Source organism: Corvus brachyrhynchos, unplaced genomic scaffold (assembly GCF_000691975.1).
Source record: "Corvus brachyrhynchos isolate BGI_N302 unplaced genomic scaffold, ASM69197v1 scaffold94, whole genome shotgun sequence".
NCBI classification, from domain to species: domain Eukaryota; kingdom Metazoa; phylum Chordata; class Aves; order Passeriformes; family Corvidae; genus Corvus; species Corvus brachyrhynchos.
In genome coordinates, this window is record NW_008238330.1 from 11,979,035 (window position 1) to 11,996,005 (window position 16,971).

At 43.0% G+C, this 16,971-nt stretch overlaps 1 protein-coding gene across 3 annotated transcripts in view; it reads left to right on the forward strand.

Annotated features, from left to right (window-relative positions):
* Positions 1–4,141: 4,141 nt before the first annotated feature.
* Positions 4,142–16,971, forward strand: part of ENTPD3 (ectonucleoside triphosphate diphosphohydrolase 3) — a 38,800-nt gene continuing 25,970 nt past the window's right edge. For 2 of the 3 annotated variants that reach the window (XR_001862115.1, XM_017734561.1), the window contains exons 1-2: positions 4,142–4,275; positions 6,621–6,730. Coding sequence is in view for 2 of the 3 variants with exons in the window: in XM_017734561.1 (XP_017590050.1) it covers positions 4,263–4,275; positions 6,621–6,730 (123 nt within the window). In the remaining variant the exon portion in view is untranslated. Of the gene's footprint in view, positions 4,276–6,603; positions 6,731–16,971 lie in introns of all 3 variants that reach the window. The other variant, XM_017734562.1, reaches the window with a different exon arrangement.

A 16,971-nucleotide genomic window follows, 5' to 3' on the forward strand; every position in this document is an offset into this window, starting at 1 on the left:
AGAGGAACTGTTAAAATGGCTGGGTCTGTGCATGTATCCACCTGCCTTTTTGTTCTGGTTCTGCCTAATGCCAGTGTGAGTTTTGGACCCATCCAGAGGCAGCCCCAAGCTCTCCCTTGCTGCTGCACACTCGGTGTGGTTCTGAGATTTCACCATGTGGTTGGTGCCATCTGAGGTCTACAGGTACTTGCATGTGTGACTTCAGCAACTGGTTAATAAATCTTGCCAAATAAGTCTTGTTTCAAAGGAAGAATGCTGCATTGTACTGCAGAGACTGTACCTGGCACCCAGTGTTTTTATCTTGTATATGAATGTACAGTGGGAACAACTTAATAGTGGGAACAAGAAGAAAAATCCCTGTGTGTCAGAAAAAGAGGTTGACCCCGATCATCTTTGTGGAAGTACATTCCAAATCTGTCATCTTCTCCTAGGACCTAGTGTTTAACCTCCCTCATTGTAAAGCTCTTCTGAGTGATAGCAGTTCTCTACTAATACGACACAAATGGTTACAGGAGATTTACTCAAAATAGTTTCCCTTGATACTGAAATCCCTTTGTTTGCTGTGTCAAGAGGATTTGTCAGTGTGATGTTTTCTGTGTCCTGTTGTCTCAGGGTGCATTATCTTCTCTCACGACAGAAGTGATGGCTCCTTCCAGAGGAGCAGTTCACATTGCCCTCTGCCTCTGGCAGGGACTTGTGTCTCACCAAATACCAAACAGGTTTTCTCTCAAGTCTGTCAAGTACTCGAGCCTTTTTTCCCATGAAAGTTATGACTATCAAATGCAGACCAGTAGATGAAAGGCCTGTATCCTGCTGTCCTTAGGCAGCTTTGCTATTTAGTGTCATCTTTACAATGTGCTGCTGGTTTGTGTTTTTTGAAATTATCTTTAATACTTAGTATTATTTACAGGTTAGTGTTCATTTGCTTTCTTCCCATCCTTTTCTCTTCTGCGGGCTGAGGGCATTCTTGCTTATTTCTCCTTTTATTCTCTTTCAAAACAGAAAAATTATCAAATAAAGTCAGTTCCAGATGGTGTTTTCCAGTCCTGTGTTAACCCTATGGCTTTATTTGAACCCTGCAGTGTATTTCACACAAAGTTGATACTTCTCCTTTTGTACTGCCATGTCTGTAACCATTCCTGTGCTGCAAACCTTCAGCCTGCAAAAGGCATCACATGCTCCAGCCACGATGCAGGAACGTGTCTCATAGCCACATCCTTTTCCAGGAGCAACACCACTGAACTTCTTGAACTCTGAGGGCAGCTATGGCCTGCGAGATGTTGGGATGGAGAAAGGCAGTAGTATTTCCCTGTTTGTAAGAGCAGTGCTAGAACAGTTGCAAGAGCATGTGACATGGATGTCAAAACAGGCCCTGGTTGTACTGTTCCTCCTAGTTCTGCACAGACCTCACAAAACACGGTACAGATCCCCACTGAGTGATTCTGGGCAGAAATGTAACAATTACTGGTAAATCTAATTCAGTCCTCCACTGGGCTGGTGGCCTGTGTGGATGCTTTTGTTGTGGAATAAAGGCAGCACTGTTTTTTCACTTGTTTTAAACTCATTTTATCATGACATAAGCTAAACCAGAAAAATCCCTGTGTGTCAGAAAAAGAGGTTGATCCTGAGCATTGCATTGGTGTTACAACAGCAGTCTGAGCTCATGCTGTGGCTTGCTATTGCTGTGCTCCTCTGTGTAAGCAGATCTTTGAACCAGCGACAAGACCTGCACAGAACTTGTCTGTGTTTGGGGGGTTGGCAGTGTTTTTCTCCCTTCCTCACTTGTTGGAGCAAGTCCAGAGAAGGACCACTAAGCTGATGACAGGAACAGAGCACCTCTTATATGAGAAAATGCTAAAAGAATTGGGATTGTTCATCCTGGAGAAGAGAATAATCTGGGGTGGCCTAATTGTGGTCTTCCAGTACCTGAAGAGAGTTGACAAGAAAGATGGAGAAAAACTTTATGCAAGGGCATGTAGTGACAGGACAAGGGGAATTTGGGTTAGGGTTAGATTAGAAATTAGTAAGAAATTCTTTACTGTTAGGGTGATGAAGCACTGGAACAGGTTGCTCAGAGAAGTTGTGGATGCCCCATCCCTGGGATTGTTTGATGCCAGGTTGGATGGTGCTTGAGGCAACCTGGTGTAGAGGAACGTGTCCCTGCTCATGGCAGGGGATTGGAACTAGAGGATCTTTTAGGTCCCTTCCAACCTAAACCATTCTATGATTTTGTGATGATGATGATATGACGGAAAACAAGGAGGGGGAGAGAGCAGGCTGGGAGCAAGCTCTGTATTTCTGCAGAAGATGGGGCAAGAATATTAATGCTCCTCTGCCATCTACGGGCACATCTCAAGAAGAAACAAGAAAGAGTAAATCCTTTGTCCCTCAAAGCTGTTTTTCTTTTCATCTTGCACTTCTACACTGTTGCCTTTTAATGACAGTATTCTTAGCACTTGTTCCCAGTGATTGAGCACTTTTCCTACCACCTCTCTCCCTCTCCCCTAATTTTTCTCTTTCTTCCACAGCCTCTGCCCTTGCATCAGGGATTCAACCATTGGGTTAGAACAGGAGAACTTGCTGGTGGGAAGGGTGCTGGCACTTTGTTGCTTTCTTCATCAGATGGACCTTCCAGGATACATCTGAGATACATCATGTACTACAATATTTTTGTTACCTTGAGGGTGTCTTGGGTTAAAAAGCCAAAGAAGCCATCCTCAGGCTGTACCTGCAGATCCCACTCTTCATTAAAATTGATAGCAGTGTTCACATAAAGTCACCTTTTCTCCAGTAGCTGCCTGTGCTGGAGCAGTGCCAGACAGGTGGACATCCCTCTCTGAGTGCAGTTATGGTGCTTGGGAAGGTGACCCTGGCCCGTAGCAAAGCCAGCCCCAGTGGCTTCCACATTGTGGCAGTTGCTGTATGGTTGCCTCATCTTTGCTGTTATAATTTCTTTGCAGAACAACCGCTACGGAGGGATGGATTTTGTTTCATGCAGTCCCAGACCTTGTAGTCTGTTTTCCTAAGGAAGTGCAGCTCATGCTATTGCACCGTGTGCCCACACCAGTGTGTGCATCCTTCACTGCCCGTCCTGGTGACTGCTGAACACATTGGGAAACTCCTTCCAAGCAGAGAGGTACTGATCTCTGAGACCATGTGTTCCTGTGAGTTTTAGGAAAGGTGCAGCTGGGGAAAAAAATAAGTCTCAAACAGGGAAAGGCAGCAGTTTGAGTAAGCTGCTCTTAGACAGCAAAGACACTGCCCAGGAGAGAGAGAGGGGCCCAGCTACATAAAAACTTGCAATAGGAGTTTGTTTGTCAGAAGTGAAGGGACATACAATCCATCATAATCTGATCTCTAATGAAGCACTCACCCTTCAGTCATACAAAAATCACTCAGCCACAAGACCTGAATTCAGTGGAAACAGGTTGTCTTAGGTTCAGTGCTTTGTATGGGCTTTTTTCTGTTCATCTCTCAGAGCCCTTCTGAACCAAAAATTCAGCTTGCCAGACAAGTTAACGATATCAGGAGCAGCCCTGGCAGAAGTTCTGCCTCGGAGCACATCTATTATTCACAGGGTTTGCAGAGTGCAGGGACATAGAGAAGTCATGTCCTGCCGAGGCACAGAATGTCTCAATGACAGACAGAAGGAGAATAACAATATTTTCTTCCAAGGCACATGTGGCCCTGAGCATCTCTAGGGATGTGCATTTGGTAGCTGATTGGAAACAGACTTATTTTATTTCTGCCTGCATAGAAAGCCCTGAATATTTTTTGAGAAGCTAGGAAAAAAAAAACCAACATGTTTTCGGCAAGCTAGGACAGGTCCTCATTCCTTCCTTTCCACTCACAGGAGCATAATGAGTGGGTAGGGAGGCCGGTGCAGTGGGTGTGTTGCAACAACAGTTGTCAATTGGCACTATTTGAATGACAAGGGGCGTTGGAAAATAATGAGTTACAGGACTAATTGCAGCCAGCGGTTGTCACTGATCTAGTTAATCAGGACTGCTTTATACCAAGTGCTCCTCCATCTTTTTCATTCTACCAAGCATTCAAAAAAAAATAGTAATAAAAAAATTCCTTCTGGCTAGTGCGAGGGCGATGTGACCACCAGGTGCCACTCTCGCTCCACGGGGAATACGGGGAGACTAACGCTGGCAAAGCCAAATCGGGCAGCCATCACTCGTTGTGTCCGTCTCTGGATTTTCCTACCGGCTGAAGTAGCTGGGACAGCAGCTTTTCCCCATCCTCCAGTAAGGAAGATGCTGGAAAACCGTGAGTACCACTCACCCTGGTGTACATTTGTTTGCCAGCAGCGTTTTTGCACAGGGAGGGAGGGATGTAGATGGAAAGCTCAAAAGCTGCTGTTTGAGAGGGCTGTAGCCGCTTTCACATCTCCTCACTTTGCCATATGTGGGAGAATTTGGTGATTCCTCCAGCCCACATCCTGATGAACACTCTGTGGTGTTATTTAGCACTCAACAAAGATTTTGTAGTTGCTTTAAGTGCAATAGTTGCCCGTTCAGTTTTGGCCATGGAGTTCAAGCCTGACGTTTCCACCACGTAGCCTTCCTGGTTTTGCTCATCCTGTGGGCACAGTTTTCAGTGTCCTAGGGAACAGGGTCCTGGCATTTCCTGGTGCTCATGTGAACTCCTGAATGAAATCAATCCCTTCTGGAGCCACAGCCACTGCCAGTCTCTGGAGCCCCAAGTACACTGGTTTTCATGGACAGAAGCAGATTTTCCTACCTGCTTGCCACCATGAGAGTTGTCCCAAAGGCTAACTGGTGTTACCAGTGGCCTCAGGGGACAGCCTGTGATGGGGTGCCATAAGCAAAAACATTTTTCAAGGTGAAGGGGGTGAGAAAGCACAGTAAGCACTTCCACTCTTGATTTTTTTGTTTTGATGATCTGGGCTGATGTTTGAGTGCAGCAGTGTTTGAGAAGCAAAGGGCTCTTAGGGACAGGTGGGCACCAGGTGTACTTCTGATGTGACCCTAAATTGCTTCAATAAGTTCTGTTTTACCTTCAGCTTCTGCTTGCCTCGCTCTGTCATTCTGCAGGTCTCCATTCTGTCCTGCCTTAAATGACTCATTAGACTTGTTTTTTTGATGTAGCCTGTTAACATCCCAATTCACTTCTCTAATCGGATCTCTTTCCATTTGAGTTCCCCATGGACTAAACAAGCCTGACATTGCCCTTCTTGTCTACTGGTTTATCCTTTATGTGTTTACCTTTTCTCTTCCTAATTCATGAATAAAGATACTAAATACAAGGTCACTGGGGGGCTGCTGATTTCCAAATCCAGGAGCTAGTGATATTTCAAGATCAATTCCATTATGTGATTATGTTTCCCTTACTGAGTTTTCTCAGGGAAATAATTTGTCACAGAACAGCAGGCTCCATCTTCCTGTAACCCTCTTAAATCAATCCCATCATATCACAGAAACCTTATTTTAATATCTTCCATTGTAATTGTCTAATTGTTTACTTGAAGGAGCCTTCCTGGTGTACTTAGTAGCAATCAGGTTTTTAAATAGATGACTATTTTTAAACAAAAGAGCTAAAAGTGCCACCCCCCAGCAGCAAAGAAACACCCAAACAAATCCATGTTTTCTGGAAAAATGACGAACTGAAAAATCTGTTGAAAACTGTCATTCTCATGTTGATGCTGGCCAGCTCTTTGGGGTCCTTCAAGTAGTGAGTGAGGTACCTCATACAGGGCTGATAGGGGTTTACAATATTATACAGGGTGAAAAGTGGGGAATGCAATGCCCTTATTTGAATCTAGGGTGGTTATCCCCATGGAGACTTTTGCAAGCATAGTTTCATGTTCTTGTTCCGGTGTGCTCCTGGAGAAAACTGGATTGACTGATCTGCAGAAAGCTTAAAAATATTTTAATCTGCTGTTTTATGTTTTACATGAGTGTCCTGCAGAACCTCTGCTTCTGTTAGGATGGGATGACATGTTTGTTGAGCTCAAAGTGGTACTTCCTGGGGAAAAAAAGAAGCATAGTCTCAAGAAATCCAAGTCATTGGCTTGGGATCCTGCTTCATATCTGATGTGAAGGATTCATGTCAGGGTGGGAAAAAAGCAAATATTCTCTGGCCTTTTCAACAATGTCCAACTGCAGCTGTTTGTACAAGAAGGAGAAGTTCCTGCTATTTCTAAAATAGCTGTATTTTGTTGGGCTTGGAGGCTGCTGTTATCTGCACACCTGTGCCAGTGATAAGGATTCTATCCTGGCTGCGGCAGTTTTTGGTTAGCTAGAACATTTCACTCTTGAGTGAACACTTTCTTTTTAGTATCTAGCATCAAAATCCTTCCACAGGCCAGCGTATTGCCGTGTTTCAGTGTAAAGAACAATGATCTATAGATTTGTCTGCACCTGCAGACAGGCCTACCTGTTCTGTGGAACAAGTTCTTCCTGCAGAGATAAACGCACCAGGGAGTTTAAAATGCAAAGCTACTGCTCGAATAATCACAATGGCTGATCGAAATTTGCCCCTTGTTTTCCCCTCTCACCTCTGTTCTTGAGAGGAGTGTGCTTGTGCAAAAGAGAAAGCAAATACCTCTGATTGTTTTCTGCACCCCTAATCCAGCTTTCCTCCTTGGAAAGGCTCTTTGCCCATTCTGAATCAGGAATCATCTATGGAATCAGCCCTGGATCTCCTGCTACTTCAGAGGCTTCTGATCTCATCTTCCACCCTTGCTTCCTGCTCTAACAAGGTGGGTGAGCCCGCTATGTGCCATCAGAATGTTGGTTTTTCACATGTGGTCCCTCAGTGTGGTGAAAGAAAGGCAGTAATGGAAAGAACTGCTAATGACCCGACTGCCTCGGGGCTGGGGGAAATGCGGCGTGCCAGCACCGGAAAGACACAGCCAGGGAGTTCTTTCTGGTTCTTGTGTCATATGAAGGTAATACAGGGTTGTCGAAAGTATCTTTTTTTGTCCGGGCAGAAACCTAGCTGTGATCACATAATGGGGTAAAACCCCCCGTGACTGTAACGCCTGAAAGGACAAACAAGCACTGTCTGTAAAAAAATAAAATAAAACAAAACAAAACCTGGTGCATTTAAATGAGCAGCTGTGCATCCAGTGATGCCTTGGTCTATAGGGTTGAATGCCTCTCCTAAAGCAGAGATTTCCTTCATCTATTCTGAATTAACTGCAGTCATTGTTCTTTGCTCTCTTGAGGGCTATACCTATTCCTAGAGCTAATTCAAATTAGCTGTCCCAATTAATTAAAGCATCTTAATTAATGGAAAAATACAGAGTCTTTATCAGGCACTCCTTGGCTGGAACACAGCCTAAGATACCACAGCTAAGCAGAAGAGAGACATTTTCTTTTATGTTTTAAATAGCTTGCTAATATGAAGATGTGGTCATAACCAAACTCTTATGAGGATGAAGTTGTTTTCCCACAGCTATAACCCAAGTGTGGATTGTTACTCCATTTCCACTCACACTCCCACTGAAGGCAGGGTGGTGCTGCCCGAGGAAGGGCTGGTTTTGTGTGGGATGACTAGCAGAGGAAATGCAAGCAAAGATATAAGCAGGGGAGAGTGTGAAAACACTATTACTCACTTCCCTGTGAGAGGAGAGAGAGGGTGACACACTGGAAGTGGTTGGTATTCTCCCCCTCTGCCCTCCCAGCCCTGTGGTCATCAGCTGAGCCAAAGATGGCAAGGAGGAGGACAGGTGCAAGCCATGGTCCTCCCTTGCTCAGACACCCTGCTCCAGGCACAGGGCGTGAAGGCTAGTGGTGCCATCCAAACAATCCCACATGGGCCCTGCATGGACCAGGCACCAAAGCCACAAGCTGACCTTACACCAGAATGTGCACAGCTGCCTCCTCGTGGAGACAATGTTCTTCTCTTGCTGTTTTCAGATTCACCAGCTGAACAGGAGAATTTTATTTGGTCACTAACTTCTTTCTTTTCAGGTTTTCTGGGGATTTTCTGTTCCTGACTGGTGCTTGCAGCTTCTCTGCTGCCCAGGGTCATCTGGCTCCCAGCAGAAATGGGTCTGAGCAGCAAAGGCTGCAAGTGTTGCAAGCCCCAGGAGTTCCCTCTGAACAGCAGCAGCAAAAAATTAGAAGTATTTTATAAGCCCTCAGCAGTATGACAAATACAGCAGTACAATTTTTAGAGGACACATTAAAACAAGCAAGGTAATTACTATGCAGTTTAATTAGCTCAGAGTTTAATCACCCTTGCAATTGAGGAAAAAGATCAGAGTCTGTTTCTAAATTAGGCAGTACAAAATTTCTCAGTGCCTGTCCTGGAACACCCAGTGGGTGAGTCTATGCACCTTTTCTCTCTCAAGCATGTGACGCAATCATCCCTTTTATTCCCCATTCCATCAGTGATCCACTGGATCATTTAAAACAATTGGTACTAAACAAGAGTGATTGTGAAGCCCCCTAAGTTGCAGTTTGTGCAATACTTTTTCCAGCACTTAATTTTTTCTGCTGCCACAGATAAGAAATGTACTTGGCTGATCAGGACAGGAGAATCCCATTTTTATTCCTGCAATGTTTGCAGGAGAATGCCCCATCCATTCCAGTTTAGAGAGGGAGAGGGATGAGAAACGTTCCCCTTGGGAACACTTTGCTGTGCAAAGGCCATTCAAGATGAATAGCTTTTGATCTGTTACATCAACAAAACAGGTAATTTCTTCTATTCTTCTTCAAGCTGTTGTGAGCTTCTTTATGCTCGACTCAGACCAGATCCCTCTCTTCCAGTTAGCCTTCATTTTTCTTTCTTGTATTGGCTTTTCTAAGTCTGAGAAACTGTCTGATAGTCAGTGCCACACTCAGGTGCATTAGAAAAGGAGAGGGAGGATTTTTCCAAATGGCTAAACAGCCATAATTGTGTTTTGCAGTACTGGATACAAGGTCCTGGAAGGTAGGACCACAGCTGCACTAAGATGTTGTATGTCCAGCTACCCTTTTGTATAGCTAGGCAAGAAGAGTACATTGAATGAACTCCAGGGACATGAGAATAGAGGTAAGTTAGAATGCAGATCTGCAGAGTGTAACAGAGGTAGCTGGAGCTGCTCTGAATTAAAAAAAAAACACCAGCTGATGAGGGTCATTAATGAAAGGGTCAGAAAGTTGTAAGTAGAAGCACAGTGGACTTTAGCAAAATGTTAAGAAAAATGAGTATAATGAGGGATGAAATCAAGTCAAGGATGATTTACTCCAAGAGAGCTGTGTGCAATCCTCAGCTTGTCAGTATGTGCTTTTCAGTATTGGCCATTATTCAAGGTGCCTGTGGCTGTACTGTGAGTACGTTAATATATCCAGCCACTACAATGAAGATTCATGTGCTGTGCATGGAATCAAGCACAACACTGTCCTAGGAGCCCTACTCCAAAAACACAGCTGAGGATACCTGGTGCCCACAGGCATAAATATATATATATAAATATGTGTGTGTATGTATGCATATATGTATGAGATATAGATGAGCTATTCTCTTATATTTCCAAGAGGTGTTGAGAGTTGCCTTGTCTCAAGACCAAGCCAAACAGGCCCAGCCACCCAGAACTGGTCTGTCTGTGTGAGGGAAGGAAGAACAGGCAATCTCCTTTTCCCAGACAATCTCCTTTTCCCAGGCTCTTCCCAGGAAGAGATAATCTTATTTTCTCTCAGCAAATTGTTAGAAGCTCCTTTTACCATGCTGGATTATTTAAAACTTGCTCAATTTTGCAGTGGGTTCCCTCAGATTAATATTTTAAGTGTTCCCGTAGTGAGCATTAACAAAATTTGGGAGACATCATTGCTGCTTTGTTGGATATTGATTTCTGTCTGATAAGGAAGCATTTTAACTGGGTTACAAAGTGTTCTTCTCTAAGATGCTTAAAATAGGACCGAGGAATCATTATGATATAAACTAATCCGCTGGACATCAAATTCAGAGATGATCCTGAAATTGTTTAGACATCGATTCTTTATTATCTTTTCCTGTGGAGCATATTGCTCAATTCTGTTACCATTGAACTGCTGTCAGAAGGAAATTTCAGTGAGCAGCAGCAATACAGAAAAGTTAAAATTTAGCTTTTTTTTTTTGGCCTTTTTTTTCCTTTTTTTTTTCCCTAAAGAAAATTTTGGTCTTTTTGATGTTTTAATAGTAGGGGTGTGTAATCAGAGAAATTGCAGCTTTTGTATATTTTTACTGCTCCTCAATGGAACAAGGTTATTACTTATGGTTACTTAGCCAGTCGGGCATGAGAGAATGGATGTTTCAAATGTGTGACAGTACTACTCTCAAAACTGTAAAAAAGACACCAGATTAAAGGATGTCCAGAAGACACTTACTCCCTGAAAGTCCCATGGAACTGGTCTATGCAAAAATAGGGGAAAACTGGGACCCTTCTCCCCCCTTCTAAGTTCATTCCAATTTGTTTACTATTTCTGAGTGCTTAGGATGAGAGGAACAATCCAGAGCATGTGCAAAGCCCATAGAAATCAATTGGAAAATATCTTTCTTGGGAGGTGAACTAAGCTTGGTATTAATCACAAGCTGCCAAACCTTAAGTAGTTGTCTCTGTGCTGATGCAATATTGTCTTGCCTAACAGGCCCTGTCCTGATTTAAATCTTCTCTTTCTTCCTGGAAGGGGTAGGTTTTATATTTTAAAGTGCCACTGGAATGAAGTTAACAGAAGCTTCCAAGAGCTGTGGGAAAATGTTCTGGGATCCTTTTTGTATCTGGATATGGTCTCATGAGTTTCTCAGTATTTGTGCATCTGAGAGCAGGTTTCACCAGATGAGTTAGAGCCCACCAGTGGTTCACTACAAGATGTGGCAGATCTTTCACCTCTTGGGAACATACAAAGGATTATTAATTTTTTTTTTCCAAACTGACCACAACATCTCAGTCTAAATAATATTCTAAAACCAGCAAGGAAACTGCCTGGAAAGAAGCAAAATTTTTGTGTTTCTTAGCTTGGCTCACCATCCTACCAGTGTTTGTTCTTCCCACCTTGAATGCATTAACCTTTTTTCTCCCCCCATTTCAATCCCCAGCCTAGCAGGTCACAATGTAGGCAGTGTTGTGGACAGCTTGGCTGTATTTTAAGCAAGCTGGAACTACCATTTTAAGACTCTTCTTCTGAGTCACAAAGACTATGAAATAACTGGTCCCCCAGATGTTCACAGAGGCACAGTTCTGTCCTGGCTGCATGTAGTCTTGTACTGAAGGTCTAGATACAAAGCTAATAAAAAGACCTTGGGAAGAAATGCTGGTTTTTAGGAGACAAAATTTTGTTCACTTTTTTAAAAATAGGTGTTTTTTCCTCTTTTCTCAGACCATGTTATATTGCCTTTCAGGGTGGGATTAGCTGGCAAAACCAGTCTAACCCAAGAGCCTTGACCACAAGCCCTGGGAAGGGAATGAGGTTTTGCCATAGCTATTTCCTTGCTACCTGTATCCAGAGACAAGATACTGTGGTGAAACCTTCACTGTCCTTGGTCAGTCAGGGGTTAAGGGTAGAAGTCCAGACCCAGCAGAGAAAATAGGTATCTCCCACACATTTATCTCTTGACAAAGAGCACAGCCATCAGCTAGTCCCTGTGGCTCTCATGTGGAATTGTGCATGGAGGCAGAGAAGTGCCTCCAAACAGGATTCTTGACATCCTCCTCAGAAATGACAGGCACAGAAAACAGAGAGGAAAATACAGAGGAGTAAGTCTTAGTTCCTGTTTGTCTCCAGGAGGGAAGAGCCTAACTTTGTGTCACTGAGAACTACCTTGTTCCATTCAGGATGGGTGGCTTGTCCTCCTTTCCTCCAAATGGGTATCAAGGTATTTTTTGGGAGCTGGCAAACGAAAATCACCCTTTGAAGCTAAGCAGATGGCAGGTGTTCTATCCTTTTTGCCAAAAATAATGTCTGTTAAAAGCTCTTTTCCATGACATGAGAGACCCAGATCCAGTTAATGTCTCCTTCAGTAAGGATTGACATACACCCTTTCCATTCCCACAACAATGTTGGGACCAACAGGCAATTAACTATTGTGAGGGGAGAGCTGGGGAAGCACCTTCAGTCTGCCCTGTTGAACTCAGCCCATTCTTGCATTTTCACCATTCTGTCTGTGGACTGATTTAATGTCATTTGTGCTGAAAAGGATATTTTTGCTTTGGAATGAAAATTTTGATCAAAAATGCCAATTCTGTTGACAAATTTTCATCTTCTAGCAGCAGAGTGATTTTTAAAAATACTTTTAGGTTAAAAAGGTTTTTTAAAGTCTCTGCAGAAAGCAGAGTCGGTAGTCAGTAATGAAATTTTCAATTTATGAAGAGACCTCAATGTCCTTTTTGTTATGAGTGAAGAGGAGAATACATGAGACTCTTCTTTTGTGTCTCATTTTCAGCCTTAGGGAGAGAATGTATCTAGAATCAACTTTAACCATCAGCAAAGAAAAAGAGTTATATGAATTTGTTGCATAAACTAATTCATTCACATTGCTACCTTCTACATATGAAAAAATCTGCAAAGAATGGGAGAATTTTAATTTTGTTTGTGAAGTTTAGCTTTGTAAAATTTATGACTATGGAATTCAATTAAAGTCAGTACAGTTGAATCAATAGAGAATTTGACCTCAAAAGAATAAATATCCCATGGTATCAACAGACCAGTTTGTCAGTGGGCTGTCAGTTCCTAGAAATCAACTGCATTTGCTCTGGAAAACAGGGATAACTGTAAATGACTCTAACAGAAACTTTAGAAAATATTACATTCTTTCATGTCTGGATTTTCTGTTTCATGAACCCAGATCTAAACAAGGCAAAATTGCTACTGACTTGGAAAGTGTATTGGGATGTCCCCAGGTAAAAGGGATGAGACAGGTATTATTGGGAAGTGGAATGAAAACAGATTAAATAACTGAGAGCAACAAATTTGCTGTGCATTTTCTGTCATTTTTGTGTTACAGAAATATGAGGTGCTTCATGAGAGCTGCTTCTCATCATGCCATGTTTCCATGCTCCTGGGGGCAGTACAGAAGCCATATCTTCACAGAACAATTCTGTGGTGGTCTGTCTGATGTGCTGAGCACAAACATGCTTTTCTTTGCCGTGGGCATGCTGTACTACTTCTATTCCCACTTGCTTCTTCGGTAAACGTGTATTGTGTCAGCAACAGAGAGCTGCCACTGGCCTCATTTCTGCAAGCTGCCTCTGAGTCTGACTTAATATATTTCACTGGAAGCCTGGTGATTCAGGAGAGCACTTCTCATTTGAGCAGTCCCTTAATTTCCAGTCTGTCACCTTTGATGAATAGTGGCACAAATGTGGATGATCACTGCCGGCACACATGACAGCACTAGGTGTAATGTTTCTTATTATTTGACCCTTCCCAGGTGACAGCAGCCAGCCCCTTTTCTGAAGGAGACAAGAATGGAAACTTGTGGTTTTCCTCAAATGTTTGAACTTTCTTACTCTGTGGTTTTTGATTTGTTACTAGGACGAGGTGGCACTAACAGTCTAGTTCTCCTGCTAGATTTTTCTTATAACTGTATTCAGGAACAGATGCAATTTCCTCATAAGATGAGGTTGTTCTAAAAGTCGGTGCAGAGTCATGCAAATGTATGTAACTTAATGCAAAAGTGAATCTTATGTTTCTCAGAGTGTATAGGTTGAGACTTTAACTCTTGTTGGCTGTTAAATTCTGACCCTGGGAATCCCTAATTCACACAGTTTTCTCATGTGTTTTATTGTCCAAAAGTCTCACAAAGTTACACCTTGCGTGAATTAACGTCTGCTAGAAACATAAAGGAGTGGTCAGAGGGACCTGCAGGAGGTGGCAGGTGGGTCACAGATCAGGCCCAGGGCAAGTGTTGACAGTCAGACTCCTGAAAGGATGTGAAGCTTCAAACTCACGTTTGGGTCAGAAAGCTCTGCCCAGGTATGGCTGTAATGGTGATCCATGTAAACAAGCTGATTATGAGACAGTTTAGTACTGATAAAATTCAGCTTGTGCAGGGAGCCAGCAAAAACTTCTGTACCCCCTCACACTCCAGTTAAGCTGTTTTTGCTGCTGTATACACCCCTTGAAAAGACATTTCATGCACAGCAAAGACCACATACATACACTGAGATTTTGTCTGTGATGCTGTTGGAGTCCAGTGTTCTTTGACCAGGCTCCTTCAGATACTCCATGAGGGGGTTTTAAAGTTCAGTATCAAATTATTAGTGTACAGACCTTTCTAGTCTTACTTGGGCTTTCACAAACAGACTTAGAAACTTAAAACAGTGACATTAGAGCAATTCATGTTTTCATTTTTGATCTCTATACTAAAACTAATAATCCAATCATAAGCAGTAGGCAAACATAAATATACCCTAAAAGAACCCACAACTGTTATAACACTGGATAAGCATCTACGCTTATGAAAGAATTAAGTATGTCTCAGATAATTAAAAAAAGAACTTTTTGGACATGTTTCTCTGTGCAAGTCTGGAACTTACTGAGAGAGCCAAGCTGATTAAACCAGACCCCTTCTGGCATTCAAGTGTCATTTGAACCTTTAAGAAACAGACAGGCACCTTGTGGATTTGCCTGCTGCACAAGCATTTGCTCAAAAAGCCATCAAATACATTCAGAGGCAGAGAGGTCCATGAGGTGCTATTAGACCAGATATAACATCTGGCTCAAGGAGTCTCCAAGGCCTGAGATGGCAGCAATTGAGAGGGTATTTCAGAGGAATTACTCGCGTGTGGTAGCCCAGTCCCAACAGCCTTCTCATCGACATCTGCTCCTACTGATGCTTAAAAAGAAGGCACATCCACCTTCTGTCTGAGCTCGTACATCTGTTAGTTCTTTTGTATTAGTCTTGGAAAGGGGGGTTAAATTACTGTGTTGAAGGAGGAGGAGCAAACTGAAAAATACAGTATTAAAGTATGCAGTGGCACACTCCCAAAATACAGCTAACCTCGCTCAGCAGATAGAAGTCAAAATGAAAATGCCTGTCTGGCAGCCTCTCACAAGTAAAACCTTGCATATACTGTTCTACGTAAAAAGCTGTATATATAGAGTGCAAAATGAAGCTAATCTATTCTTGGCAAATAAAATAGACTGGAAACCATAGAGAAGTGATTTGTTTTCCTGTGGGTGATAATTGTTTGCACTGATGTGAAACGACCCCAGGGAGTTCAGCTTTTGTGCTCATGGATCTTAATCGAAGTCAGCTGGACTAAAAGCATGTGTGGTTTCATGGAGCTCCGTTTCAGGCTTGTGATGATTAATGTATTTTGTCACAGTTCTATCCTGTACCCTGGCCAAATGAGGGCTCCACTGTTCTTGGCACCATGCCACTACCATTTCAGATGATCCCTCCCTCAGAGAGCTCTCTGGACAGGCACAGACCATGACTGGGGGAAGATCAGAGGAGAGTGCCCTGTCTGTTGTCCCAGACTATTCAGTGTATGCATATGCTTTTTTAAGGAGAGGATTTTTTTTTTTTTTTGTCCTGAATTTATTTAAAGGAATCTGCTACCACTGGTAGGTAGCAACATTTTGGAGAGAGGTCTTATGTGTGTGAGTCATTCAAGGAGGAAAACCAGAACAGCAAAACCAGTGGGTTGAGCTGAAGAAGCCTGAGAGAGCAGCAAAACAAGACAGGTAAGATGGTGCAGGATGACTGCCAAGCTGAGGGGCCAAAAAGTGGATTTGGCTTTGGAGGAAGAATGGTGGGACAGGATACCATTAGGATACCTGACTGGGGGAGGCAAAGAAACAAACACCTGGGCAAACCGACACCAACTTTCAAAGCATCCAAATGAAATCATCACCCTTCTTATTGTGTGCTTATCGGACTGATATGGCCAAGCAAGTAACTTCAGTGTTTGACAGAGACAGGACTCTCATGAGGGGCTGACCAATGCAACAGCTGCCTTTAACGTGTCTGCCTTTACTGTGCATGCACAAGCCCTGTGGCTGGCAGGGCTGATGTCTCAGGACCGACATTGCAGAGTGGAGCTGCAGGCAGGAGGTTGTTTAGATGTTATATTGTTTCTGGCACTCGCTTGCACCCAGGGCTGACTCAAGGCAAAAACCTGCCTGAGGTGCTCCCTGGAAGGTTCACAAAGCCGTCAGTCAATGCTAAAATGGTGTGTGTGATATGCCCTTCTGCAGGTCATAAACACTCAGGGCACCAAAATGGAGACAAAGGGAATGAAAAAAAGGGGAAATTCACAGGTATACCAAAACCTGGATGCATTTTTCACATCAGGTGCATTATTTACTATTACTACCATGGGCTGGAGAGATGATACTGTACTTGTGGCTGCAAAAGTGAATGAAGATAATGAAACACAGTCAAGGTTGTAGGAACATCCCAATCAAGGTACGCCTCATGCCCTCCATCAAATCCCGCCTTGCACTCCATTGAGCAAGAAGTTCTCTTCCCCCATACCAGATAAGAAAAAGCTTTTCAATCTGTTGGAATCAAAACAGGCATTTAATTAAGTCACTCTGTATTTGTTCAGTTAGTGAGAAAACAACCTGTTTAGTGCAGGCTATTTTCGAGCAGGAACTACATAAGGGTGAGTCTGCACATCAGGAATGATTGTTAGAATCACTATTACAGGGATCATTCTACTCTTCTGTGTGCTGCTTGTTTTCTGCCACAGGCTTCATGTTCTGTACAACTGACTTTAATGGCTACAGTGGCATTTCTGAGCCTATGAACTATCCCAAATGACTGCAGTTTAATGTTAGTGAATGGAAAGCGAAAAAGGAACTTGCTATATTAGCTCAGAGTTAGGGAAACAAAGCAACAGTGAATGACAATACTGGCAGGTGAACTTGGAAAGAGCTGTAACAGAACTTTTTTCATCCACAGATCTGCTCAAAGAGATAGCTTGACCTGTATGGAGTTGCAATGGAAAGGATTTTATCTAGGAATTTTAGAATTATTCGGCTGATTTGATGCATTCCTGGCAGAGCACAAAACCATGTCAGAAAT